Source organism: Cydia pomonella, chromosome 24, assembly GCF_033807575.1.
Source record: "Cydia pomonella isolate Wapato2018A chromosome 24, ilCydPomo1, whole genome shotgun sequence".
Classification (NCBI taxonomy): Eukaryota; Metazoa; Arthropoda; class Insecta; order Lepidoptera; family Tortricidae; genus Cydia; species Cydia pomonella.
In genome coordinates, this window is record NC_084726.1 from 13,659,081 (window position 1) to 13,687,030 (window position 27,950).

Below are 27,950 nucleotides of genomic sequence, written 5' to 3' on the forward strand. Positions count from 1 at the left end.
GTTCTACCGAGTAATTTAACCAGCTTCAAAGTTTTTCTCTAAAAAGTCAACTTTGTAAAGCTTTCGATGACAACAATTAGCTTTCTTGTAGTGTAAAGAGGAATTCGCGGTATTAAGTATATTATTGCATTTTTAACAGTTAGTAAGTCAAGTAGGACTGTAGTGAAAATATCCTTTATCGGTGTGATTGCAGCCAAGGGGAAGCTGCCTAAGGCCATAATCGTACAAAACGCTATCCACGACGCCCTCTAATGTAGCCGACCTTGTCACACTCTTTTGTATCGAGTACATTGCTGGTTCGACTCGAAATCCTTCAATTCGTCCTTTCCGGATAATCAATTAAGAGACAAGTTTTGTCGTTACTTCAGTATAAATCATTTTTCTGAAAGGTCCATAGCCTTCGATAACATCAATATGATAATATCTTGTTTAATATGGAGAGTACCACAAGGAGCTGTATTAGGTCCTGTGTTCTAATTCTACCAAATCTAAATCTTAAAAATTTATAAATCGGTTAGCGAATTAATCGACATTCATGCCAATATCATTTCTTCCTATTCGCAATTCTACACAGTCTAAATTCCTCACAGTAAGTATTTAACCACATTCGCTATTGTGCACAGTCATTATTTGTGTACAGTAGCGATTCAGCCTTTTCGCAATTCTGCACAATCTGAATTCTACACAACGGCATTTCACCACAGTCGCTACTGTGCACAGTCATTATTTGTGCACATTAGCGATTCAGCCTTTTCGCAATTCTGCACAATCTGAATTCTACACAACGGCATTTCACCACAGTCGCTACTGTGCACAGTCATTATTTGTGCACATTAGCGATTCTCCCTGTTCGGAATCTCGCACAATCTTAATTCTACGCAATATCATGTGATAATAATATCATTATTTATTTATTAGGATAATGAAAAGACGACTAAAAGCTAAAAAATATAGTATAAATTCTATTAATAGAACATTATTACAGAGGCCGGGATGAAAGGGGTTGCCGGCCGAATGCATATAGTTATGAGGCAGGCAACCTTTTTTCACGCCTAGGTATGTATAGTGCTTCTCTCAAACTAGCAATGAAATTAAAAACAACTATTAAATAAGAAATATTGTTTTCAATTATTTTTTTCATTTCTGAATGTCATGATGCTGTGTTCCTATATCTGTGAAATGAAAATTAAAAAATAGTACTTAGTCGGCCTAGGCCTTTAATTTAATTGCCGGCTTCTTGGATGTGCTCCGCCCGAAACGAAATGTTTGAAGCCTAAAATACCGAACAGAATGACAATATTTCATTGCATGCTTGAGAAAATGATATTGCGTAGAATTAAGATTGTGCGAGATTGCGAACAGGGAGAATCGCTAATGTGCACAAATAATGACTGTGCACAGTAGCGACTGTGGTGAAATGCCGTTGTGTAGAATTCAGATTGTGCAGAATTGCGAAAAGGCTGAATCGCTAATGTGCACAAATAATGACTGTGCACAGTAGCGACTGTGGTGAAATGCCGTTGTGTAGAATTCAGATTGTGCAGAATTGCGAAAAGGCTGAATCGCTACTGTACACAAATAATGACTGTGCACAATAGCGAATGTGGTTAAATACTTACTGTGAGGAATTTAGACTGTGTAGAATTGCGAATAGGAAGAAATGATATTGGCATGAATGTCGATTAATTCCTCTACGCGGGCGGGCTTTTATTTTTATCGTCAGTTCGGTTATTACTGTTTGTTGGTGAGGATTATTGAAAAAGGGGCTTTGTTTAACACTGCCACGCTTTTGACTATTATAAAGTCACAAAAAAAATCCTACCTCGATGTAGCTTGCTAAATAAAAGCAGAGAAAACTAATGAAATTACACATAGGTAAAAACAGAATGGGAAAAGAATTTGAAATTTATAAAACATTTACATTGTATTGTTTCTATACACGACTGTTGTTGGGTGTGGCCTCTCTCTAACATGCAATACTGTAGATACCTATCTACTATAAGTGTATTTCATCTTATTTTCGTTGCAATAATACAAATACTGATATTAAACCAGTATACCTACCACTATGAAAATAGATAATTTTCATATTTAATAGTAACTTATATTTGTAGTTCATTCTCGTTTATTTTATCAAAGACTAAAAATTACGTATGTTTTCTTTGAAAGTTGTAGATAAGGGATACCGTGATAAAACGAAGTTTATTTTATACTACGTCGGTGGCAAACAAGCATCCGGGCCACCTGATCGTAAGCAGTCTCCATAGCCTATGTACGACTGCAACTCCAGAGGATTTACATGTGCATTGCCAACATTAGCACTCCGTGAGCTCGGGGCAAACCACTGAATATGCTATCTACGTGCTTCAAGTACTTTCCTTTATAATTTGTAATAAATGTAGGTTTAATAAAATATCTATTCATTCAGTTTTAAAGGGCGTCCTTAACGACAAGATTTTCTTGACATCATGTATTATACATGCACTTCAATCTCACAAGTTTGTTCGAGTACATTATTACACACGCAAAACTGAACTTCAAAGCGCTTTGCCAAGCGAAACACTACTTTGAAAACACACTTGAAACTAAAGTCTCTTTAACATTACACATTAAAGTGCTCCTCGTGTCTTTATAAGACTTTAGGGGTCTTTTCCATCCCTAACTATGTATAAGTCACTATCAAATTGGTATTGAGATAAGCTTTTTTAACTTTAGGGGTCCATAAACATCCCATATTTAAAGGGTATACTTAAGTGGTCAGGATTTATATGAAGATAGGCTGTTTTGGAGTTAGGGGCGTTAGGTATCTTCCCCTGCAACGATCAAATCAAATTGTCTCAGTCTGCTTCATCCGTAGTCGAATCTGCACCCTCGTGTTCAGATATTTCAGCCTATTCCTTTAGTTAAATAAGCTCGGTTTTATATCCAAAGCAATGGAGGAGTAAAGGCAGGTATCTACCGAACTGGTATCTACCAAACTTACGTATGTTTTTTCCAACAGGTATGTGTTTTGTACATTTATCTGGCTTACCTGTAAGAGAGAATTTGTCTTATATAAACCAATAAGCATTAAATTCATATTCAATTACACATAGCAAATTTCTTACAAACGATTTTTTTTGTAACATTGTAAAAATAATATTCTAAAAGTGAATGTTAGCCAAAGAGGCGTGTCAGAATCGTAGCAATTGAAGTCTGGAATCTGTATCTAAATACTTATACTGGAGTTTAAGAAGTATAGCGATAAAAAACCTCGATATTTTGCATTGACTTTTTTTTTATAATTGTTCTAATAAGCGTAAGCCTAAGGAACAATATCTAAGTTCACTTTTGTACACGTTAAATAATTGTATGCTCTCTGTTTTATGCACCTGTTTTGTGCAATAAGTGTTGTACTACTTCTACTGTTCTTTTACCCTGTAAATTGTTTAATCTTGCTTAGTAAACTATTTAACTTATGTTTTTTTAATGGACAGTTTTTCTTATTAAATACATCAACAAAAAGTATTATATCTTTCTTTCTACCTCTATCTTATCGTCTGTTACCTGTTTATTGAGTGAGTAGTCTGCTCTCTTTGGCGCTAACAGGCAAGTGTTATTGTTTCATGTCATCATTTGGGGTCCGAATCCGCCCCTAACGAGTTCAGGGTAACAGGTTCATCTCGGAGATGTCAGCGGATATTTACATGATTACTTCTGTGATCAGGGGCATCCGTTATGGGGTCATATAGAACGTAAAAAGGTTTTTAAAAAATCTACCTAGTTTTAAATGGTTTTGAATGTAGGTTTATATATCTCGTACATAACGCTGCTTGTTATAACACAGAACTATGAACAGTTTGTACACCATACCTGCTTCAAGTATTAACCTAACCTATGTACAGTATGTAAGTATTAACCTATGTACGAGTATGATTCTATGAATATGTTGTAAATGAGTAGTTTTATTTTAGTTTTATATTTATAATTATAAGTTTTATCAAAATCGTCTCGCGACATGTATATACATGTATTCCTAGTAGACAATATGTAAATAATATGGTTTCTAATAATGTTTTTCTTATTTATCTCTTATCTTTTTATTCATATGTATTTCTAAAATAAGAAATTACTTAAAAAAAATAGTAAGCAAAATTTTATTGAATTCTATTTCGATCCTAAAGCCTGACCAGGAATATATGAACATTGTCAAGAGGGCGCTTTTATTCTCATGTATAGGATGACAGTTTAGTTTGATATGAAAAAAAAATAGTTCCAGTGAAATTCCGCAGCATGGCGCGTGATCATATATGTGGCGCGTGGTCAGGCTTTACTTATGTACATGATTGTACCATTTTTTCTTTTGTTTTGAAACAGTAACCTTTTGATTTTAACTTTGCAATTCTTTTTGAAATAGAAACTAGATATCAATTCTAACTGAAAGTTAGTTACTCTCCAAAGCAAACACTGAAATACCGGAATTTCTGAAAAACTAGAGCCTTTACGGCTTTGTCCGGATCGACGCGTGAAACATCCGGACAATGGATGAAAAATGGCTAGGGCTGTCAGCTGGATCCGGTTGCAAAGCTAGGGCTGCTACTGGCAAGATTAAATTTAAATGTGAAAATTCAAAGTCCGTTTTACCACGTTAAAAAAATGTGACAGTTATTCAACATTTAACAACAAACATTCTAGGTTATGTATTAAACAAAGTTCAGATTGAGATATAAAGAGATAAAACGTATTGGAGTCAGGAAAATAGACTTCACGGCAAGTTTTTTTTTATAGTAGGTTCTATCAGTCGATCCGGTTTAGTTATTTTGAGGATTAAAATCCAGAAACGATAGCAAACTCTAGCAAGAAACGACAGTCAAACTTTAACAAGAAACGGTGGTCAAACTCTGACAAGAAACGATAGTCAAACTCTAACAAGAAACGATTTTCAAACTCTGACAAGAAACGATATTCAAACTGTAAGAAGAAACGATAGTCAAACTTTAACAAGAAACGGTGGTCAAACTCTGACAAGAAACGATATTCAAACTCTAAGAAGAAACGATAGTCAAACTTTAACAGGAAACGGTAGTCAAACTCTGACAAGAAACGATATTCAAACTGTAAGAAGAAACGATAGTCAAACTTTAACAAGAAACGGTAGTCAAACTCTGACAAGAAACGATATTCAAACTCTAAGAAGAAACGATAGTCAAACTTTAACAGGAAACGGTAGTCAAACTGTAACAAGAAACGATATTCAAACTGTAAGAAGAAACGATAGTCAAACTTTAACAAGAAACGGTAGTCAAACTCTGACAAGAAACGATATTCAAACTCCAAGAAGAAACGATAGTCAAACTTTAACAGGAAACGGTAGTCAAACTCTAACAAGAAACGATATTCAAACTGTAAGAAGAAACGATAGTCAAACTTTAACAAGAAACGGTAGTCAAACTCTGACAAGAAACGATATTCAAACTCTAAGAAGAAACGGTAGTCAAACTGTAACAAGAAACGATATTCAAACTCTAAGAAGAAACGATAGTCAAACTTTAACAGGAAACGGTAGTCAAACTGTAACAAGAAACGATATTCAAACTTTAACAGGAAACGGTGGTCAAACTCTAACAAGAAACGATATTCAAACTCTAAGAAGAAACGGTAGTCAAACTCTAACAAGAAACGCCTCTAACTAAACGGTACTAGAATGTGACATGACGATCAAGACAAGAAAAATCCTATTATGATACTGACATTTCGTTTATGAATATAGGTGCTTTACGGATTACCTATTTTTCAATAAGTAAGGGATCAAATGGAACAATATTTAATTTATTTGTCAGAAAAATGTAAGGAAACGAATGACATATTTTTTCTATTTTGGAAGTTAAAAAAACTGGTGTAGATCGCTAGTGGTCTAGCGGTAAGAGCCTGAGACTTTCAAGCTGGAGGTCTCGGGCTTAAACCCCGGCTCGTACTAATGGGTTTTTCGGAACTTATGTATGATATAACATTTGATATTTAACAGTCACTTTTCGGTGAAGGAAAACATCGTAAGAAAACCGGACTAATCCCAATTAGGCCCAGTTTACCCTATGGGTTCGAAGGTCAGATGGCAGTCACCTTCGTAAAAACTAGTTTCTACGACAATTCTAGGGGTTAGTTGCCAAGCGGACCCCAGGCTCCTGTGACAAAATGCCGGGACAAACGCGAAGACAGGAGGAAGTTAAAAAAAACTAATTTTTTTTTAACTTCCAGGTCTTGTATTTTTTTATAGTTTCCTTTATATATTATTATTTTTATTTAAACTTTATTGCTCACATAAAGAAAAATGTACAAATGGCGAACTTAATGCCAAAAGGCATTCTCTACCAGTCAACCACAGTCAGTTTCCTTATTATTTTAGTGTCAAATTTATTTTAATAAATTGATCATTTTTAGGGTTCCGTAGTCAACTAGGAACCCTTATAGTTTCGCCCCGTCCGTCTGTCTGTCTGTATGTCTGTCTGTCCGAGGCTTTGCTCCGTGGTCGTCAGTGCTAGAAAGCTGAAATTCGGCATGGATATATAAATCAATAAAGCCGACAAAGTCGTACAATAAAATCTAAAAATTTAATTTTTTTGAGGGTACCTCCCCTACACGTAAAGTGGGGGTGATTTTTTTTTTGCTTCAACCCTACAGTGTGGGGTATCGTTGGAAAGGGCTTTCAAAACTAATAGGGGTCTTCAACAAACATTTTTTGATTATGTGAATATATTCGGAGATAATCGCTCCGAAAGAAAAAAAATGTGTCCCCCCCCCTCTAACTTTTGAACCATAGGTCCAAAAAATATGAAAAAAATCGTGGAAGTAGAGCTTAAGAAAGACTTTAAATGAAAACTATAGCGGACATGATCACTTTAGCTGTGTTTGAGTTATCGCAAAAAGTTTCCCTTTCATAGTAAAAAGACCTAATTAAAGGTACTGATTATGCAAATTTGCCTATTTGTTTAACTCGCGTTTCATCCCTTGGTTAACAATTTACTATACGTTAAGCTCCAGTTTAGCTTATTGTGACGGAAGAGTAACTACGGAACCCTATACTGAGCGTGGCCCGACATGCTCTTGGCCGGTTTTATTTCTTATTTATGTATTAAATTAGATTTTATTATTAAATTCAATCTGTCATTCATTCTGTCTGTCATCCCTAGCAACCCGATAAAAAGTTCCATTGTCCAAAATAATGGCGCCCGTAAAATATCTTGAAACAGATAGATGGGGGACAGAGAGGGGTATAATAATAAAGTTTATTTATTGAAGGGCAAGTGCCATAATCTGTGACGTTACGTAAGGAGCGATTTGTCAATCGTAACGATAATGGTGAGAGTGTTTCTTACAGCGAAAGGTTTTCGAAATGGCTACTTATTGGAGGAATTTGTTTTGAATTTTGTTGTTTTTATACACGGTGGTGAGGTGAGTTTATAGAAATATACTTAGAAACCAACCAAGAGCATGTCGGGCTAAGAATTGCCAGTGTAAGGTTTCGTAGTTGCACGTCCATTACAATAGGCAGACTTACATACTGTGAACATTTCAAGCAATAAGGGATATTTGGACCCGGGTACGTCCGTAAACTATGCCCAAAAGAGAGGTATATGGGCACTGTGAATGTCATCTCGCCTTGTGTGGTAGGGCACAGCGCAGCGGATGTCATTCCAGATCTAGAGCAGAGCCCGACTGGGGAAGCCCGAATATACTTGACTTGGTACATACTAGTTATGTATTCTGTAGCATTAGTTTATGAGACTGCTAGTTTAACAGTCCAGACGCGGTTTATTTATTTAGTACAAATTTTAATTTTGACAATTGGAGACACTTTACACCTCCAAATTTTATTAGTATTAGTACTCTGACATTGGGGACCTTTTACATCTCCAGATTTAATGTGTTTTTAACCAAAGAGACTATACATCTCTATTGTATTGTAGTAATTATTTATTTTAAGATTATTATAATGTAATGTTTACCCAGGTATTGGCTGTTGTATTTATAAATGTTGTTATTTATTTTTCATGTCACTATATTATGTTACTATAAATGTTGTATTGACTTGTAAAAAAGCCCTTGAGGCCTACTTGCAGAATATTTTTTTGAATTTTGAATTTTGAATTTTGAAGTACCTCCACCTTACTGAATACCGCAGCCACAGTGAAAGTGTTTAAGAATTTCCAATTTATTATCCTTCACAGGTTGACGTAACCTCGAAGGTTGCCTTATTTTCTGCTCAAGATGACTGAGCTATACCCGAAGGTTGTCTGGAAGAGATTGCTCTTTACCGATAAAATCGCCGATTATGAAGTATACCTTTACGATTGCGGGTTTGAACGAGTCCTTTTGTTGTATTATTATTAGGGAATAGAAAAAATGAAATAGGTTAAAGCCAGAACAATGAAAAAACAAATCCAAGCAGTTTTCTATTGTTGGTTAACTGATAAATTTTATTCAGTTTAAAAACAGATTGTTTACATTTTTTTAACTACCTAAGATACAGACTATATGTACACCTGTCTTATAGGGATCAGGGAATAAAAATAATATAAAATGCTAAACAAATTGTTACGTATTTTCTTTAGCAAAACTTGATGTTTCTTGAATTAAAATTCCTCCTCATAATGATCGTGTTTCTCAATAATTTCTCTTTATGTTTAAAGAATGCTCCGGCCGGAAAGCGTCAACTTTCGGTCCGCTGCGCTTAACAAAATTGCCGCTTTCCGGCTCCGTCCAACAGAAAAATGATATACACACCTCGGCCAGTACATAAGAAAGCCTTGGATCACATGTTTGGCGACCTCAACTTTACTTTACTGCCCTAGATCTGTAAGTACCTAGTATGTAATCTACTATTTATTGTTGGTTGTTATGTCAAAGGTCACATTATGATATATTTATTAGGGTAAAGAAATAATCTTTTAAGGAAACATTATCATGTAACTAAAGTATGATCCATCCACCTTTCAAACTCATATTTCTATTATTTATACCCGCAATAATTTCTCGACTACTCTGAAAATACCGATAAAGAAAAGGGGAGGGTGGGGCAATAAAGGCTCTATCTTTATTACTGGCAACGTGCGTCCCCTATCTCCTCTTTTATTGGGTTTATAGTGTATTTAATGTCACGTGTTGTGGTTGAAATATTGCCACGGTTGTGATATGATATGACGTATTAACAAGTTATGTTAGGTGTATGCCACATATTATGCGCTAGTGGCACGGACGTGGACCGACTGTCTTATCTTATCAAAAATCATGGATTATCTTGTCAAAAAAGTGCAGGTACGTTTTTCAAGACATGCGTCGCTTAATGACATGATCCTTCATTCTCTAGCTACCATCAATGTGCCTGCTGTTCTTGAGCCGACTGGCATTATCAGGGATGATGGCAAGAGGCCTGATGGGGTGTCCTTGGTTCCTTGGAGCTTGGGACGGATGTTAGTGTGGGATGCTACCTGCGTAGACACACCGTCCCACCTCCAACGGCCTAATGTAAAAGCGGGCGCAGCGGCGGAAAGCGCCGAAATTTTGAAACGTAATAAATATAAGAGCCTCGGTAGTGAGTACCATTTTGTAACATTTGGCGTTGAAACTCTAGGTCCATGGGGTCCCAGCTTGTACAAGTGTTTTGCAGAAATCGCGAAGCGTCTGGTTGACGTAACTGGTGACCGAAGAGCTGGCTTCCTCGCAAAACGTATCAGTATTGCAATATAACGAGGAAATGCCGCCGGCATCCTTAGTGCAATGCCTATGGGCCTATTTTAGATTCAAGCTAGTTATATGTCTATTATAACACCAATGTATATGTCTATTGTGTATATCGTTATTGTAAATAAAATTATGTTAGGTTAACAATATACATTTTATTATTCCACACAATAACACAGAATACACAAATTATAAACATACAAAAATTCATTAGTTAGTTAGTTAGTTAGTGCTTCTGGGCATTTTCCGCAAATCGACAACCATTGTGCCTATTTTGCGTGAAACGAGGTAGCGCTACTCTAACCACCCCAGCTCCTCCACGAAGCCTAGCAAAGTTTTCAGGTTGCTAATTGCCTCTCCTAGTGTGCACGGAGTCCCTAGGTATTTGTTCCTGTATACTTCTACCTGTTTGCAGTCTAGGAGAATATGTTTTGTTGTTTCTTCTTCTTCTACAAAAATTCATTAAATAATAAATCTGAAATTCAACCTATATAACATACCACCATACTATTAAAAACCAAAGCATTCATTTAGCGATTCCCATCCCAAGTTGCATTTAACTTTCATTGACTACAAATCTCAAATACATTACCAATATTAAAATAAGCTAAGATAAGGGACCGGCAAATAACTTAATAATAGCCATTAATAACTTGCGTACATTAGGGCCCAGTAGATTCGTATTCTTCTCTCACTCTCTCTGTCCGTATGTATGAGCGAGATGGATAGATGGTACGTGCGCGGTTATCATATTTTTAATGTTATTTTTTTGCGTGTTTTAATATAAAAATAGTAATCACTGAGTTCCTTCATTCATATATTCGAGCATAATAATGCTCATTTTTTGAAATACATTTTCATATTTTTAGATTTTGTGTAAAAAAAAAAAAATTTTTAAAGTGCATTTTGGACATAATCGTGTTTTATTCTATGAAGCGAAAATCAAAAACGCAGTATTCGAATCGCTGAAGTCCCTAAAGAAAGTCCTTAAAATTGCTAGTGAAATATTTGGCCGGTTGCCAATTGAGATCTAAAATTTTTCAAAAACCTCGTTCTCCGAGCCTACCAAACCTTAAAATACATTAAATTAAAATTAAGATATTTTATTCAAATGCACCCCTCAACAGTTTAATTCCAAGTAATCTCTACTTCAAGTAAATCATCCCTTGAACGGGGTGCGTTAAAACCAGGTTATACAAGGGTGACAAAATCATTATTAAATATTTTCGTATCACGAATGATCCCCTAAATGTAATAACTAATTTAAATGGGGCCATAAAAATACCGCGAATAAAATTTCAAACACTTAAATATACTGTATACATTATATTTGTTCGCTATTCAATTTACAACTGTACTTCATGAATAATAAGGTCGTTTATCTCTTGTACTAGCCTGACAAAGTCAAATCTTAATATTTGTACGCGTCTATCTATATTAAGAATTTAATTCTGATGTAGGGGAAATAAATATACTTTGCTCACAAAAGGACACGTGCAGGCTTTGGATAAGGAGTTTTCCTTCTAATCTTTAAAGGAACAGTTAATAGTATTTTAAATTGAAAAATGCCACAAGTTTTAATATAAATACATAGTAAAAAAAAATACATAGTAAATACATAGTAAGAAAGGGGCTGCGACCCTCGCTCTGGTTCTTTCCTGGTCCAGCAGATATCACTGGCCATTCAGCGAGGCAATGCCGCCAGTATTTTTGGCACTTTTGGTCCGGGTGAAAATCAGAGTGGGGGGTAGGTTTCTATTTGTTTATTGCTTTTTGTTATATAGATACTAGGTAGGCCGTTGACTCTAAATCTTATGTATTGAAATATTTTCGATCACATTGTAATTCGCTTTGGACAACACGATCGAAGTGTCATTTATGCGTTTTGTCTATAGCTACAAATCTTACAAATGTGGTTTTAATAATTTAAGTAACATCTTGCTACTTCTTTGAATATTTTATTTTATGAATATTATTGTGAATTTATTAAATACATAGTAGATAATATTTAAAATTCTCGATTTAACAATTCCATCGTGTTTTATCAAAAGTTTCTTTTCATTTGACATTATGAGAATGGATTAAAGATCCTCATCCTAAAATCTTTTTGTGAAACATGTGAAAAGGTTAGAGTATGTTTTAAGGGACAAGTGCGAGTGAGATGCACGATAATTGAATGACATCAGTTAGATGTCATTCTCATGTCAGTGTACATTCAAATTCAAGATATAGGTAAAAGAAGTTTATTTTCCAAGTAGGCATATTACAATGCGCTTATGAACGTCAAATAAAGCTACACCGGCTCTAACCCTACACCTCTGACCCGAGAAGATTTAAATCCCTCCTCGAGAAGAAACTCGGCGGGACACATCTTTTCAAAACATTACATCTTATAACTAACATGCATTAAATATAAAAATACAATTTAAATAATATGGATATTCAAACAAAATATCATCATTCATCAATTGGCCTGTAGGTTAAATATTTTCAACGTTTTTTCTGAGTGCTTACAAAAAATAGGGCAATTTCGGCACATAATATCAATTCCTCGAAAGCGAGTAGAATTAACACCAACCCTCAAAATCAACATACGTAATGTAATGGCCTATAACCAACCAACCTCAAAATCAACAAAAAACATAATGGCCTAACACTGCCTTCTTCCGATAATTAGTTTCTCGTATTTATTTCGACGAAAATACGGGATATTTTTCCTTAAAACGTTTTTCCTTTTACACGGGATTGACTGTAAATGTAAATAAATGGAAAATAAATTGAATTTGCCAGTAATTTTGGCGTTTGAAGTGTATTTGGTCCCATTTCGAGAGAAACGACATCGCCTAATATATTATTGCATTTGTAAACGCTACTTAGATTTTATTGCTACGTAGGATCTGTATGTACTCATGAAAATTACAAATATTAACAATATAAATACAAATACATTAATTTATTGTCCGAAAGTGAGCATTATGTTACATAAAGTGCGTGAAAATACTCACAATTGGCCAGTGTTTGGCGTACAGTGTTAATATAGTGTTTCTAATGCATGCCATTGAATATATAATAATATGTATATGAGTTTAAGCGTCTGTTTCAAAAAGCCTTAGTGAATTATTGGATAGCTAAAAACAAAAGAAAATACGTACATACATATAATCATGCCTATTACCCGGAGGGGTAGGCAGAGACCACGGATTTCCACTTGCTACGATCCTGACGTACCTCTTTCGCTTCCTTCACTTTCATAACATTCCTCATACACGGTCACTTGACCTGGCCTTTCAAATAACAAATAAATTAACTGCCAGATAAAACTTCCTGCAAAACTTAACATCTTAAACCTATTTGAAGATTGTGAAACCCACACCAGTTAAGCTTATTTGAAGATTTTGAAACACCAACGATGACTTTATTCGTCAGATAAGTGGCAAGTAGATTATTCAGGACTTTACTTGGACATTACGAAACAGATGCATAAATATCTATTTTAGCAGAGACAAGACTGTTTTTAGATGTTAGGGTTTTTATCCAGTCTAGTCCAGACGCGGTTTATTTATTTAGTATAAATTTTATTTTGACACTTGGAGAGACTTTACACCTCCAAATTTTATTAGTATTAATACTCTGACATTGGGGACCTTTTACATCTCCAGATTTAATGTGTTTTTAACCATAGAAACATACATCTATATTGTATTGTAGTAATTATTTATTTTAAGATTATTATAATGTAATGTTTACCCAGGTATTGGCTGTTGTATTTATAAATGTTGTTATGTATTTTTCATGTCACTATATGATGTTACTATAAATGTTGTATTAACTTGTAAAAGAGCCCTTGGGGCCTACTTGCAGAATAAAATTTTGAATTTTTTGAATTTTATCAAAACGAGCTCTTTTTTACTTGTTAGAGAATAGTAATTATTTTCTCTTAACCTTTCGTATGCGGCTGTCAAAAATTTGCCATTTATTTAGCGACCATGACATCTTCATGTTTAAGTTGAATTTGGTTGAATATATATATAGCAGATCTGCTCGTAAGCATACCAAAGATCTTTAAATAAAACTCTTTAAATACGATGGGCACAAAAAATACTAAATTATAATTTCGTAAATATAATAAAATAATCCTTACAGCTGGCCCAACGCTTGCTTTTATACGTTTGTATCATATCGAAACATAAATCTCTACAAAGTCACACTCAGCTCTTTTCCCAGCTTCAATTCTCGCAAGCAAGAAGCGATAAAAGCCTCTCTATCGGCGCCATCTTTTCTTTATCTTTATTAAATGAACCTTTATTTAGCCCACTAATGGCTTGGGGTGCTATTCGATCCCCTATAGTGTTGTAGTCTCGAATAAGAGACTTGGTTTACACTTAGTTTGGTTCTAATTTAATTAATTCTTATTTGGTATTTAACCTTTGAAAGTAACAATGCAGGTGCTTAATTATGAATGATGGTAAGCAATTACCGTAGACCATGGACACCTGCAATACCAGAGGGGTTGCAAGTGCGTTACCATTTTTTTTTTGACGCAGTGGTAAATGCATTTACGCATCTCACCCCCGGGCTGGGGAAGCTCATTGGGGGGTGGTATGTGGGACTCGCTCCTCCCGTAACTCCCTCTGCTAGCCAGAGGAAGTGGAGGAGAATACCCACTAATATCCCCTGCGGCCAGGTCCGGAAATACCGTGGGTGACAGTTCATTCCAAAGTTCAGTTCAGCGTTGACAGATTCTTTTTTTTAAAGTTTTCGATCCTCAATATAATTCATTATATAATTATAGCAATTTTTGTTTTTCACCTACAGATAGTATACATAAATCTTGACTTAAACGACCGGGATATGGACCATGATTAACTTCTATATTGTTTTTGAGCTTCCGATATTTCGACGCAGCTACATACATCTTGTTTAGGACTAACATACGCATGTAGCTGCGTCAAAATATCGGGAACTCAAAAAAACAATATAAAAGGTAATCACGGTCCATATCCCGGTCGGTTTAAGACTAGTGAAACTAACTGGGAATCATTCAAAACTGTGATAAATAAATCTGCAGTTATACCCCCATTTTTAAACAGATGTGACGATGAACATAGTATTGTTGATATTGTTCATAAAAAGTTTGCTCGTTGTAAAATTCCTACATAGTTATAAAATTAGTAAAAGTGAAGGAAATGTTTTGTGTTCTATATGTTTTATAATGGCATTGATTCGCTGGGAAAATCCCATTATTCCTATTCTCGCAGTGTCCGAGTCCGAGCCTCCCCTATCGTGTCGTTATCACGATGATTCATTTCGACACGTCGCCGCCTACAGTCCACAAATGATTGCTCAGTCAAGACAGTCAAAAACTCTTTAATTATACTTAGACATTATGTTTTAAGAATCACCTATTATATTTACAGCTAATCTCTTTTATAAGGTTTATAATTTAATTTTTAATTTAGTTTAGTTATTTTATTGTGAATTTTTAGTTAATTTATTTATAATATTGTGAATTTTTATTTTTATTTATTTATTTACTGAGAGTTATAATCTAATTTATTGCGAATTCTTATTTCATTAGTTTAATTTTTTTTTAAATATTAACAATAGATTTTAAGTCACTTTGTACCTAACCCCAATGGATCCTAGTTATCTGAATAAAGAAAATTTATTTATTTATAATTGTATTTATTTTAAAATTCCCACCGTTCTCTCGGTCCCGATGTCCGAGACCAGATTCCCTTATCGTGATATCTGAGGATAGTGGGGATGATTAATTTCGACACGCGTCTTAGATTATGTCATTTCTGTCATACATTTAGATGGCAAGCAATTACCGTATTAACTGTCGCAAGTTCAGTCGGATGCGTTCAGTTTTACCGTGCCATACAGTTGCAATCATGGCCCACAAATGGTCTCGCCGGAAGATCAGCGCCGACCTTCAGATCAGCATTATGCTGAGTCGAGCCCATTTTGTGGTAAACAATGTCAATATGTTTTAATCTTTTTTTGTAATATAGGTATATTCTTCTGTATGTTATTGAAGTTTTACCGCGAAATAAAAGATTTATGGCACGTCATCGCCTTAGGTACACCCAAAAATCTTTTTTTTACAAATTATTAAAAAGCCACCAATTGTTATCACCACCATTCCTTTTTATATAATTGCATCGATTTTAGAAAATCCCATTATTTCTATTCTCTCGGTTCCGATGTCCGAGACCGGCTTCCCCTATCATGTTATCTGAGGAAAGTAGCGATGATTTATTGCGATACGTCGCCACCTACTTTAGTCCACAAATTATTGTGCAGTCAAGGGTAGCGAAGCTGGATTCTATCTGGGGGCCTAGCAGAAATGTTCATTTAAAACGTCAATCGAAACTTTAGTAATGTATGGAAATATTCACGGGACTTTTCGGAGCATTTGTCATCCAGATTTTTATTTATTTTCGTTTTGGAGTTTCTTGATATACGTTTGTCATCTTGGCTAGGCCCCCTGATCTTGATTAAAAGTTATATCAAATCAAATTTAGATTCTGAATATTCTAATAACGTTTCCGGATACGTACTCTAGGAATTTGTGACTCCTTACCTTACGTGTATATGCATATAAATACTTGCAGGATGCCACAAATGTTGCTAAAATGTGGATAAATTCGTAAGTATAAAAAATTCCTTTTTTTCCTAAATATTCCTTTTGAATTCCTTAAAGTCTGAAAACGGGGACAAGTTATTTGTTTTATTTGTTAAATGCAAAATAATTTAAAACTTTCACTTCCAGCGTGAGATACGCGCTATGAGCATGTATTTTTTGCTTTGTAGCGAAAAGTGGGTCACTGGTTAATGTTCTCATTTTTACATTTACAAAATCTGAACCCATTTAAACAGTTTCAATCTTCATTCTACTTTTTATAACGCCCTGCAATTCTACACTTTTCATTGCAATGTACAACATCTGTATCCACTGAGCTATGCTAATCTCTTTATCCTACTCGAAAATCACCCTCTACACGTAGGGGAGAACAGGATCCACGTAGGGGAGAATAATTGTTGCTGCGTTTACATTGTTAAGTCTGTGACGCGTGAAACCATAGTGTGTCACGAAGGTGATATTTTTATTTAAGTCCGCCTTTTAAAAAAAAATTAAATCGACCAGAAATAGTTACTTAAAAAAAATGTTTAACAACAGTCGACAATAACACGTCGCTACACGGAAAATAAATATTCTAACATTTTTCGGCAATTTCAATTATTGGATATCTGAACGAGTAAAAGTCATATTATGAAGAAGATGAATTCATTACAATATCTTGAGACGTCAGGGGATACGTCTCTGTTATAACGCTGTAGTAAAAAAAAAAATACGTTTCGCAATAAATAGGTAGTTAAACTTTTTTTTAAATAGCCTATAAATTAAATAATACTACAAACAAAACTTACTTTAAATAGTTTATAAGAAGTATTATGAACTAGTTTTAGTAAGTTTTGTTTGTAGTAAATCGTTTAACTACTGACAATCACAATGTTAAAAATGTTCATGGCATATTTATTTAAATAGCTTATAAATTAAATAATACTAAATATTATTATAGGACATTATTACACAAATTGACTAAGTCCCACAGTAAGCTCATTAAATACTTAAATACATAGGAAACACCCATGAGGAACAAATATCCATGCTCATCACACGAATAAATGCCCTTACCAGGATTTGAACCCGGGACCATCGGCTTCGTAGGCAGGGTCACTACCCACTAGGCCAAACTGGTCGTCATACGTCATAGACATTCTAACATAAAACTAATTTTACGGTTTAAACTCACGTGTTCTTAGTCACTCGTTCATCGAGAAAGATGACGTAGGCTCTCCGAAACATGTCACGCGAGTGACATCTTGAAATTGTTCAGAAAAATACAAAAACAGCACTTACACCACTTAAACCTTTAAAGCATTTCCACAAGTCAATAATCCTAACTTTCCTGCAACATCTGTGTGCATTGGACTGTGTCCTAATCTCTTTATCGTGGGGTCACCCCGGGACTTATCCCGCCGTGAATTATTGGATGTGCACCTTATTCGATAGTTTCGTTTTTTATAGCTGACGTCATTATTGCGACGAACCCTATTTGACACGCACGAGGTTGGGATTTGTTTTCCCTGTTAGCACATATTTTTATAAGCTTTTATTTAACTTGCCCTGTTAGTATGTAGGTACAGTCGAGTTCATAAATATGTATATATTTCTTCACCTTAATCCTTTGGAGTAAGGTAAAAAAATGTATACATATTTATGAACTCGACTGTACCTATGTGGGTTGGTGGGTTGGTTGGTGTGGGTCTTATAAGCTAAATTTGACCCACTTGCCTATTTCCAATTGAGCCGAAATTTTGCATAGGTACCTATGTAAGTGGGGTGGAAATGAAATATTATTGTACCATCGAGCTGATCTGATGATGGAGACAGGAGGTGGCCATAGGAAATCTGTGATTAAACAACGCAACCTATTTGTATTTGGGGTTTTTTTTTTGTTGCCAAAAACAGATTATACTTATAGCATTTTTTTATACTACGTCGGTGGCACACAAGCATATAGCCCGCCTGATGGTAAGTAGTCTCCGTAACCCATGGATCCTTGCAACTCCAGAGATTTACAACAATGCAAGAGGGATATTTGGCTTAAAAACTAGATCATTTTGAGAGCACTGATTTAATAATTTGGTACGGTTTCGATCTTATTTTGATTCGACCTTGAAGATCACTCACGCTTATTAGTGCACGCGAAATAAAATGAATCCAATCACCAAGACGATCGCCAAGGTCCTATCAAAACCAGTTGAAAACCGTATGAAAAGTACGGAGGAAATTAATTGAATAAATTTTAGTGTAGGTAACAAATATTTATAAGGCAGGTTTTACCCCCTTTTTCTGATAAATTATGAAACCTGAACAAAATGTCGGCCGGTAATAATCAAACACAATGACCGAAGAAAACTCGCCCCATTACATAAGAATATCGGCAAAACATTTACCACAAATCTACGAATCCTATAAACAAACTCCCCACGTTATCCAAACCGTTTTTCCTTACGAATAAAAATCACATTCAATCACAATTCAATAACATCGTATCAAGTTAAGTATTGATAGAGACTTGTGACATTTTGGAAGTAAACGTAAAAGATTAACATAATTGTCAGAGGAAAAGTGTCGAAGATTTGGAAGTGTCCAGAAATGGCAGTGTCACATTTCCAATGATTGAAACCAAAGGCCTTTATCGATACCAGTAAACATTCTAAATAACACTTTATACAGATGGAGTAAAGTTCCTTTTTAAATGACGGTAAAAAAAAACCAGTACAAACGCGCGCAAATTTATTCTGTCCCATTGAAATGCTTTTTATGTCAACGCTAAAAGGTTTATGTTTGGCTGGCTCAGCTGTATTGGCATTGTTCTTCTCGATTTTATTCGCACAAACATCTTTGCTGTCGTCTTGAACTGTGTTTTATAAGACATAAAACTCATTTTCGTTTGTAAGAGTTTCGGGATAAGATTGTAAAGTGAAATGGTTTTGTTTTTTGAAAATTAGGTCACGTCTCTAAGGCGTGCATGCCTCTAAACTAATGTATTTACTAGTATATTGATTTGTCCACGAAAATCCTTTTGCTACCCTATTTCCCCTGTTTGCCATTACTGTGTTTTATTTGGGCTGATACAATTTGTGTCCTTTATATGTGCCATAGTAAAGATAAATTGGGTAGAGTGATTCGTTTAGGAATCTGTGACGGTATATTACGAATATGTCTTGAGGATTGTTATAATGTTTGAGCTACATGTATAAAAAAGTATAAACATCCAATTTGTAAATTTACTACAAACATATATAATATACATACTTAATAATTATTAGTAGTTAATAATTATTAAGCATATATATATATATATATATATATATATATATTTTATTAAAGTTCCAATTAGTTTAAAAAAAATTCGTAGTTCCATGTTTACTTACTGCTAAAGTCATGAATGGCTTAATTACAGCAAGGGTTCGGACTTATTAAACTAATTTATATAACAAAGCAAATATATGTTTACAAAATGTAGTCGTAATTATTTGATATGAAATAATTTTTAACTTTTTTAATTGATTTAGAGTTAGATAGGTATAAATCTTGTATGTGTTTCGGAAGGCCATTTATTATTTTCGTAAAATTTTAATATAATTAATAGTTGTCAAGCAGATCCCGGGCTCCCATGAGCCGTGGCAAAATGCCGGGACAACGCGAGAAAGAAAAAGAAGAAGAAAAAGATTAAAATGATGAATTTAAATTATTTAAATTGTATTATTTTATTTAATACATGTTAGTTATAAGATGTGATGTTTTGAAAAGATGTGTGCCGCCAAGTTTCTTTCCAGTCCCATAATGGGATACACTCCTACGATTCAGGAGGGATTTAAATCTTCTCTGGTCAGAAGTGTAGGGTTAGAGCCGCTGTAGCTTTATTTCACAATCATAAGCGCATTGTATTATGCCTTGAAGAATAAAACTGCAGTTTAACTGTTCCCTTCGTTATATATAATAACTTACTTTGTTCAAAATGTATTTCACATGAATGATTGTTCTTCCAACTCACACAAACGCCAGTCAATATTACTTCAATAATAAATGCTGATCGGCTCCATTTTATTTGACTTATAAATTGAGAAAATATATTTCAGTGTATACAGGAAGATTCTGGAGGCTTACGAATTGCAAAATACATTGAAAGGGTATTGGCAAGATTTTGTTCACTTTGATGCTAACATTAATTTACCGTGATTTAATACTTTTCCTTATACACCGTGTTTTTATTGAATTCCGTTAACTCCGGGGTATGGGTAAGTACGTTTAAGGAAACTAAATGGAATAATTAATTAAAAAAAAAATGCTTTTTTGTTATAAAAAGTTATTAAATGTTGCATATAGCGTTGTTGTAACACGGGCATTACATTGAATTCAACCAAACAATTGAAAACTATGACATATCAATGTCATTTCGAACGTCAATCGTCCGAGATAGTATTTACGTTTAGTAGTAAATGTACACACTCGTACTAAATACTAATCAATATGAAAACAGGTCCTAAGGCAAGTGTATACGTGAGGGCCTTATAAGATAAAAAGAAAAAAAGAGAAAGTTACTTAATTTAAGCTCAGGTGTCTTTGAGAAAGTTACTTAATTTAAGCTCAAGAATGCACCCTTGAAAAACAGAAAAAACACGGCGTAGAACACGATTACATTTAGATTTTTACAGGAAATCGCAAAAGTTATTTATTCATATGGAATTATTACAAAGCATTGCATTTCAAATTTGTAAATGAATTTCAATTTCTTTATTGTTTTGTTATATCTAGTTAATACAGATTTTCTAAAATGGTTATCCATTATAAACTGCCCTAAAGGCGTAAAATATTCTTAAACCACATGCATATAATTAACATAATTAATGAACATAACATAATCAAAACATAATAATAACATACAATAATGATTTTGCATCAGATAATACTAATTATGCTGATAATATTAATTCATTATTAATGGGAACTGTTTTTACTCATCGCAAAAGTTTATACCGACATACCTAAACATTTTCTCGCAATGCTTACTTCTACCGTATCTCCTTACAATCATAATATAGAATTAAATAAACTCTTGATTTGTGAGTAAAATAATACGTACTCGTAGATGGATAAATGTTTCTTCGCTGTTTGCTTTGTGCTAATGATTCTCTGGTGGTTTTATTCCCATATTTATACTTGTGAAACCTGGATGAACAAAATGTTTACAATTGGACTGTATTTCTGGTATAAAATCAAGTGGGAATTTACTATAATTTCAGATTTTATCTCTAACTCTAAAATGACAGTGTCACTCTGAAATGAACCAGTCAAATGTTTGCTGTTTCGTCACCCTTAATAACTTTCCATCAACAGATTTATGCATAAACATACATATGGAAAAAAAAATAGCACTGATTCCTCAAACGAATATTATTGTTATATGTGTGGTCGCTTAACATCTTGAAAGCAACATATTAAAAGATTGTTCTACCAGGAAAAGTGTTACCTAAACGTTGTCTGGAAGAGATCGCTCTGTAGCGATAAGGCCGCCTGTTGTTTACCTCTATCTTCATGTATTATATTGTTTCCATGTACATTTTTTCAGAGGTTGTGCAATAAAGAGGATTTGTATTGTATTGTTTTTCAGAAAGTGCTAAAAACCAAAAATATAAACATTAACGCAAATCAAAATTCACCCCCACACTTGGCAGGGCTAGTAAAAATTACGTAATATTGCGAACCGTACATTTAATGCGTATACAACATATAGCCCCGCGGGATTATGAGCAATAACGTTACAAACAGCGTCGGCAGAAACGATTATAACGCTGTTTTATGTTTAGTAACGTTTCTTCCAGGTGAGATTGCAGGATTGGTGGCTACATGTTTGAAGTTATATTTGTATTTATGGATAGAATAATATCAGTAAAACAAGCTAAAAATGGTTGAATTTTTAAAACATTTTAATATTCTGACGTTTTGGCGCCGCTATATTAATATGATACTGTTTTACAATTTCTCACGGTTATGTTTTTACCGTTTTTTATTTTTTTTATTATTCATAATATACTTAAAGAATCAAGTGACACATTTTATTTTCATTTTCAGAACTTACATTTTATCTTTTAATCATCTCAATTATAACATACATACATACATACAAACATAAAATCACGCCTATTTCCCGGAGGGGTAGGCAGAGATCACGGATTTCCACTTGCTGCGATCCTGACATATCTCTTTCACTTGCTTTACTTTTATTAAATTCCTAATGCACGCTCGTCAGTTTAGGGTGCTCTTGGCCTGGCCTTTCTTCAGGATTTCCCCGATTTGATCAGAGAAAGTACGCCGAGGTCTACACCTTCCAGGTCCCTCTTCTTCTTAAACATACTTTAATTAATAACATATGCTGTATTATTATTTTAATTCTATTTGTATAATTTTACTGTAACATGTGATGACATATTATTATTACAGTAAAATAAGTAAAAATAGAACTAAAAATCATAACCAATTCAACTTGTTTCAACAACGATTTGGGACCGTGTCGTGTCAGACAGCATAAATATAATCATCTTATCATTTATAGTATTTAAAATTATGTAGGCACGCATTTACGCCAAAAAATAAATGCGCTAACCTAAATACCCTCAAAAATCAAAACCACTCACATCATCAAAATATAAAATCAACGTAATTTAACTCGTCGTTTCTGCTACCACTCCCTCGTAGGTAAATTCGGGAGCAAAATTGGGTAGTCATTTCACAAATTGCATTTGACCTGCGCGAATATATATTAAATTTATATTCCCATATATTTATATTATACGATCTTCCGGACGATTATATTTGGGTGGAATTAAAAGGCAATTCCAGTTTATTGAAGTGATGTAATTCTGTAATCCAAGGGATTGGTTCTGGGGATTCAATTATGTGAAATGATTTGGCATCAATTTGCGTATATTTATAATCTATGCCATATTGCTTTTTTGACTTGCGCATTTTTGAATGAATGAAAAGACACTTTAGAAGGTGATAGTTACTATTAATAAAACTTTACTCTTTATAAAATTTATTCTGACTTTTGAATGTGAAATTACGCTTTTCACGATGGTCAATAGACTGATCTGTACTCCTAGTGTAAATTTATTCGATAGCGTGAGGTGACGTACGCATGTGCGTTAAGTCTCTTTTTGTATGGGATTTTTAGTTTCCGAAACGTTCCGCTTGGTGTGCTGTTTCTAAATCCCACTCATAATGAGACTTAACGCAAACGCGTACGTCACGTTACGCCATCGAATAAATTTACACTAGGGGTACAGAGCCCCTAGTGTACATTTATTCGATGGCGTTCCTCTGATGAGGAATCTTTGTATGAGATTTTGAGTTTCCAAAACGTTCCGCTTGGCGCGCTGTTTCTAAATCCCATACTAACTGAGACTTAACGCAAACGCGTACGTCACGTTACGCAATCGAATAAATTTACACTAGGGGTACTGATAGGTTAACTAGTACTTATTAGTTTGAATAAGAAAGTTGATCATTGTTTAAATAGTTTGTTAAATCTAGTGTGTCTTGTTGACAAATGAAGTGTGTTGACATGATTTTTGGTTTTCTTACTGTGGGACAAATGACAATCTATAAATTGTATATACATCTGTATCACAATAAAAAAATGAACTATGATCATGATCAACTCTGGCCAACGTGGGATTAGAACCTACATCTTTGGGTTGCAGGTCCATCCGTCATTCACAGCGAATTTTTAACGTAGCGCGTTGTACCGGTAATCCAAAGATGTGGGTTCGAATCCCACGTTGGCCAGAGTTTTTTTTTTTATTGCGATAGATATCTGTATACAATTTATAGGTTTATCTGATCTTAGTCTTGACGTGGAACCGAGACAAAATGTAGGTACATCTTCTTCTTCCTCGCGTTGTCCCGGCATTTTTGCTACGGCTCATGGGAGCCTGGGGTCCGCATGACAACTAATCCCCAAAATTGGCGTAGGCACTAGTTTTTACGAAAGCGACTGCCATCTGGCCCCTTCAACCCACAGGATAAACTAGGCCTTATTGGGATTAGTCCGGTTGCCTCACGATGTTTTCCTTCACCGAAATGCAACTGGTAGTTAAATATCAATGATATTTCGTACATAAGTTCCTAACTCATTTGTACGAGCCGGGGTTTGAACCCGCGACCTCCGGATTGAAAGTCGCACGCTCTTACCGCTAGGCCACCAGCGCTCTTTTGAGATGTAGGTACATATCTGAAAATAAGTATAAAATTTTAAACCTAGGTACCCACCCATTTTCTAAGTTAGTAAATAACATCCCAAGTTTAATGATACTTGTTTCAAAGATTGTACGTGCAAAAAGTAAAAGAGGAAATAATGATGTCCTTTTTACGACGAACTTTTATCTATAGAAAATATCACGCTAGAGAATATTTCGAAAATTCAGTATTTGGCTGATGGACTATTAAATAAATAAATAAAATAAAATAATTTATTTCAGATCATTTGAGATCCATAATATTTAGTGTTAGTTACAGGCTTAAAAGTTATCCCTATCAAAAATTAAACACAAAAAGAAATAGACATAGGGCCAGTTGCGGCAGAAGGAAGAAGTTTTACATGTTTTTTTGATGGACTATTATACGTTACATATTACGTTTCTATGTAGGTACAGTCAGCTGCAAAAATATGTATCGAGAGGATCGTCTCATAAATATGGTGCTACGCTCTTATTACACTGGAATAAGATGCTATGGGACCTATTTTTGAGAAAGATGTGTACACCCATATTTTTACACTTGACTGTACTTATAATAAAGATTTAAGACTAGACTATAATGACTAGATATAAGTATAATAAATTTAATCTTATTGATGACTTAAAAACGCCTCAAACTGTGCCAAAAATCATATTCAAACAATAAAAATCTTAATTTAATTTTATACCTAAATAACATATCATTATAAAAAAGAAAATGCGATTTAATAAAATCGACATTAAAATACAGGCAGTTAAAACAGGGTTTCATACTAACATCACACGAGTGTTTTAATGCCTAATTATATCACATATTATAATCAATACTGTGATTCAATTCGAATAAATCATTGACCTAATTCCCGCCAAAATTAATATTCCTATTGTTTAACCTTTTTGAAGCTTAATATGTTTACCGTACTCTTTGTTTTTATGATGAAATATAATGTCAGTCAATAAAGTCATGTTAGAATAAAAATACGTTTTCTTTACAAAAAATACAATTATTCACAATAATATAGAAAACATGGTCCTTCGAACCGGATAGTTAAAATAAGAAGGACAGTCAAGTATACAAATAGTCTACGATATATTTACGAAGGTACTTAGATAATATTTACGAAATTCTCATTAAACATGAATACGACCGAGAAACTTATTGCTATACAAATAGACAGTTTAGAAACAATGGAGAAAGCTCACGTGAACTACAAAAAGTCTCCAAAAGAAAGAATTACACCAGGATACGTACAAGGACGATTAGAAACTTTAGAAAATAACTATAAGGAATTCAAAAGCATTCATCAAAAGTTGATTACCACAGTTTCAGAAGAAGACAAATGCAAATTATCATACTTTACGGAAGATCTATACGACACTTTTGAAGAACGTTATTATATATATAAGGGTGAGTTGAAGACAGTTTTACACAAGTTTAGTACAGAAACGAGAGACAACAAAACAGAAAATAGGTCAAACAATCAAGCGTCGATCAGTGACATGAAATTACCTCGTATCACAATCCCGATGTTTAGCGGAGATTACACAGAATGGCAATCTTTTTATGATTTATTCACCACTTTGATCCACAAGAATAACTCCCTAAATGACGTGCAACGTATGCATTATCTAAAAGTTAGTCTGAAGGGTGACGCCGAAATTCTTTTACGTCAATTTCCCATTACCGGCGAGAACTACATACAAGCATGGACCACTCTGAAGAAGCGTTATGACAACAAAAGGTACATTGCTAACTGTCATTTTAAGAGGTTCTTCGGCCAAAAAGCAATCGTTCAAGAATCAGCCACCGCATTAAAACAGCTGCTAGATACATCTGTCGAATGTCTAAACGCACTAAAAAATCTTAGCTTGCCTACAGCTGAATGGGACGCTATTGTAATTCATGTCATAGTGTCAAAACTGGACCCTGAAACTCATAAGCACTGGGAAAAGTTAGTCAATGATGACATGGCAGTTTTTCCGACCTTTGAGAAATTGAAGTCTTTTTTGGAAAATCGATTCAGAACTCTGGAGATGGTGGATCCAGTTAACAAGAATCACAACCCAACAAATCCCAAGACATTTCATGTGACAGCCGGCGGTGACAGCGGAGATATTCAATGCGCATTTTGCCAGGAAAGGCACCATATCTATAAATGTAAACAGTTTGCAAATCAGGCAGTGGATGAAAGGTACGTATTTGTTAAAAAGAACAGGCTATGTTTCAACTGTCTTATACCAAATCATGTAGTAAAGCGATGTAAACAATGGAAGTCATGTCAATTATGTAAAGGCCGACATCATTCGTTGATACATCAGAGTATAAAACAAACAAATAACGATCAAAGGCAAAAAAACAAGAAAGTTTACATGACTACAGAAGACTCAAAGTTAGCTGCACCTGTCAGATCGAGTAGAGAGGATCGTGTACGAAATATTCTATTGCCCACAGCGCTCGTTGATGTAGCATCGGAGTGCGGACAACCATTGGTCTGCAGAGCACTAATCCATAAAGGATCCCAAACTTCGTTTGTCACATCACGGGTAGCCGAGTTGTTAAGGAAGAAAACGGCAAATGGCAAGGTGGATTTACAAATCTCGTCGAGGTATACACCAGATTTTACTTTAAAGGTAAATGCTTATGTTATAAATTCTTTTAATGACAATATGCCAGCTAAGAAAATCAATTGCAACATACTACCTCAACTCGATAACATTAAGTTGGCTGACCCCACCTTTAACACTCCAAGTGAGATTGATATTCTCTTCGGGGCTGATGTTTTTGGCAAAATTATTGACTGTGGACTTAAGAGAGGACAGGGCAATATTATCGCTCAATGTACACTCTTAGGTTGGATTTTAACGGATGACATAAATACAAATTCTGCCAATTTACAAACAACCATAAGCTGTCCTAGCATACTTCAAGTAAAAGAGGGTAAAGCAAGATTCAAACAAAAAATAATGGAAGAGATGCTAGCTTCAAGAATTCGACCTCTAAACGCTAAAGCCAAAAACAAAGGTAGCATTTTCTACAATCCGATGTAATTAAGTTAAATGTATAGTTAGCGCAAGGTGGGCGGTCAACGTAATTATAATTGTTACATGTATTGTCATGGTTTTCGAGATTTATATACAAATTTGTAAATTTCAAAATGCCCATTTATTAATGCCTGAGATGATAATTATTAAGATGCAATTATTTCACATAAATTGAACAACTTAATGCCAACTAGGATAATCAAATTGGGTCTCTATTGTTTCCAATAAAGTTTTAAGTCATAATGTATCGTTTGTCCGCATTTGGTGTTTCTCTGAAACGTGTAACTTTTCACGATTGCCATAAAACAAAC

The 27,950-nt window shown here is 34.5% G+C and overlaps 2 protein-coding genes across 18 annotated transcripts in view; one reads left to right on the forward strand and one right to left on the reverse strand.

Annotated features, from left to right (window-relative positions):
• The window catches only part of LOC133531155 (hemicentin-2), a 782,365-nt gene that overhangs the window by 675,385 nt on the left and 79,030 nt on the right, over positions 1-27,950 (reverse strand). The window lies entirely within an intron of this gene.
• On the forward strand, positions 25,735-27,672 carry LOC133530860 (uncharacterized). The gene has a single exon (XM_061868915.1). The coding sequence runs from the start codon at positions 25,735-25,737 to the stop codon at positions 27,643-27,645; it is 1,911 nt and encodes a 636-aa protein (XP_061724899.1). The 3' UTR covers positions 27,646-27,672.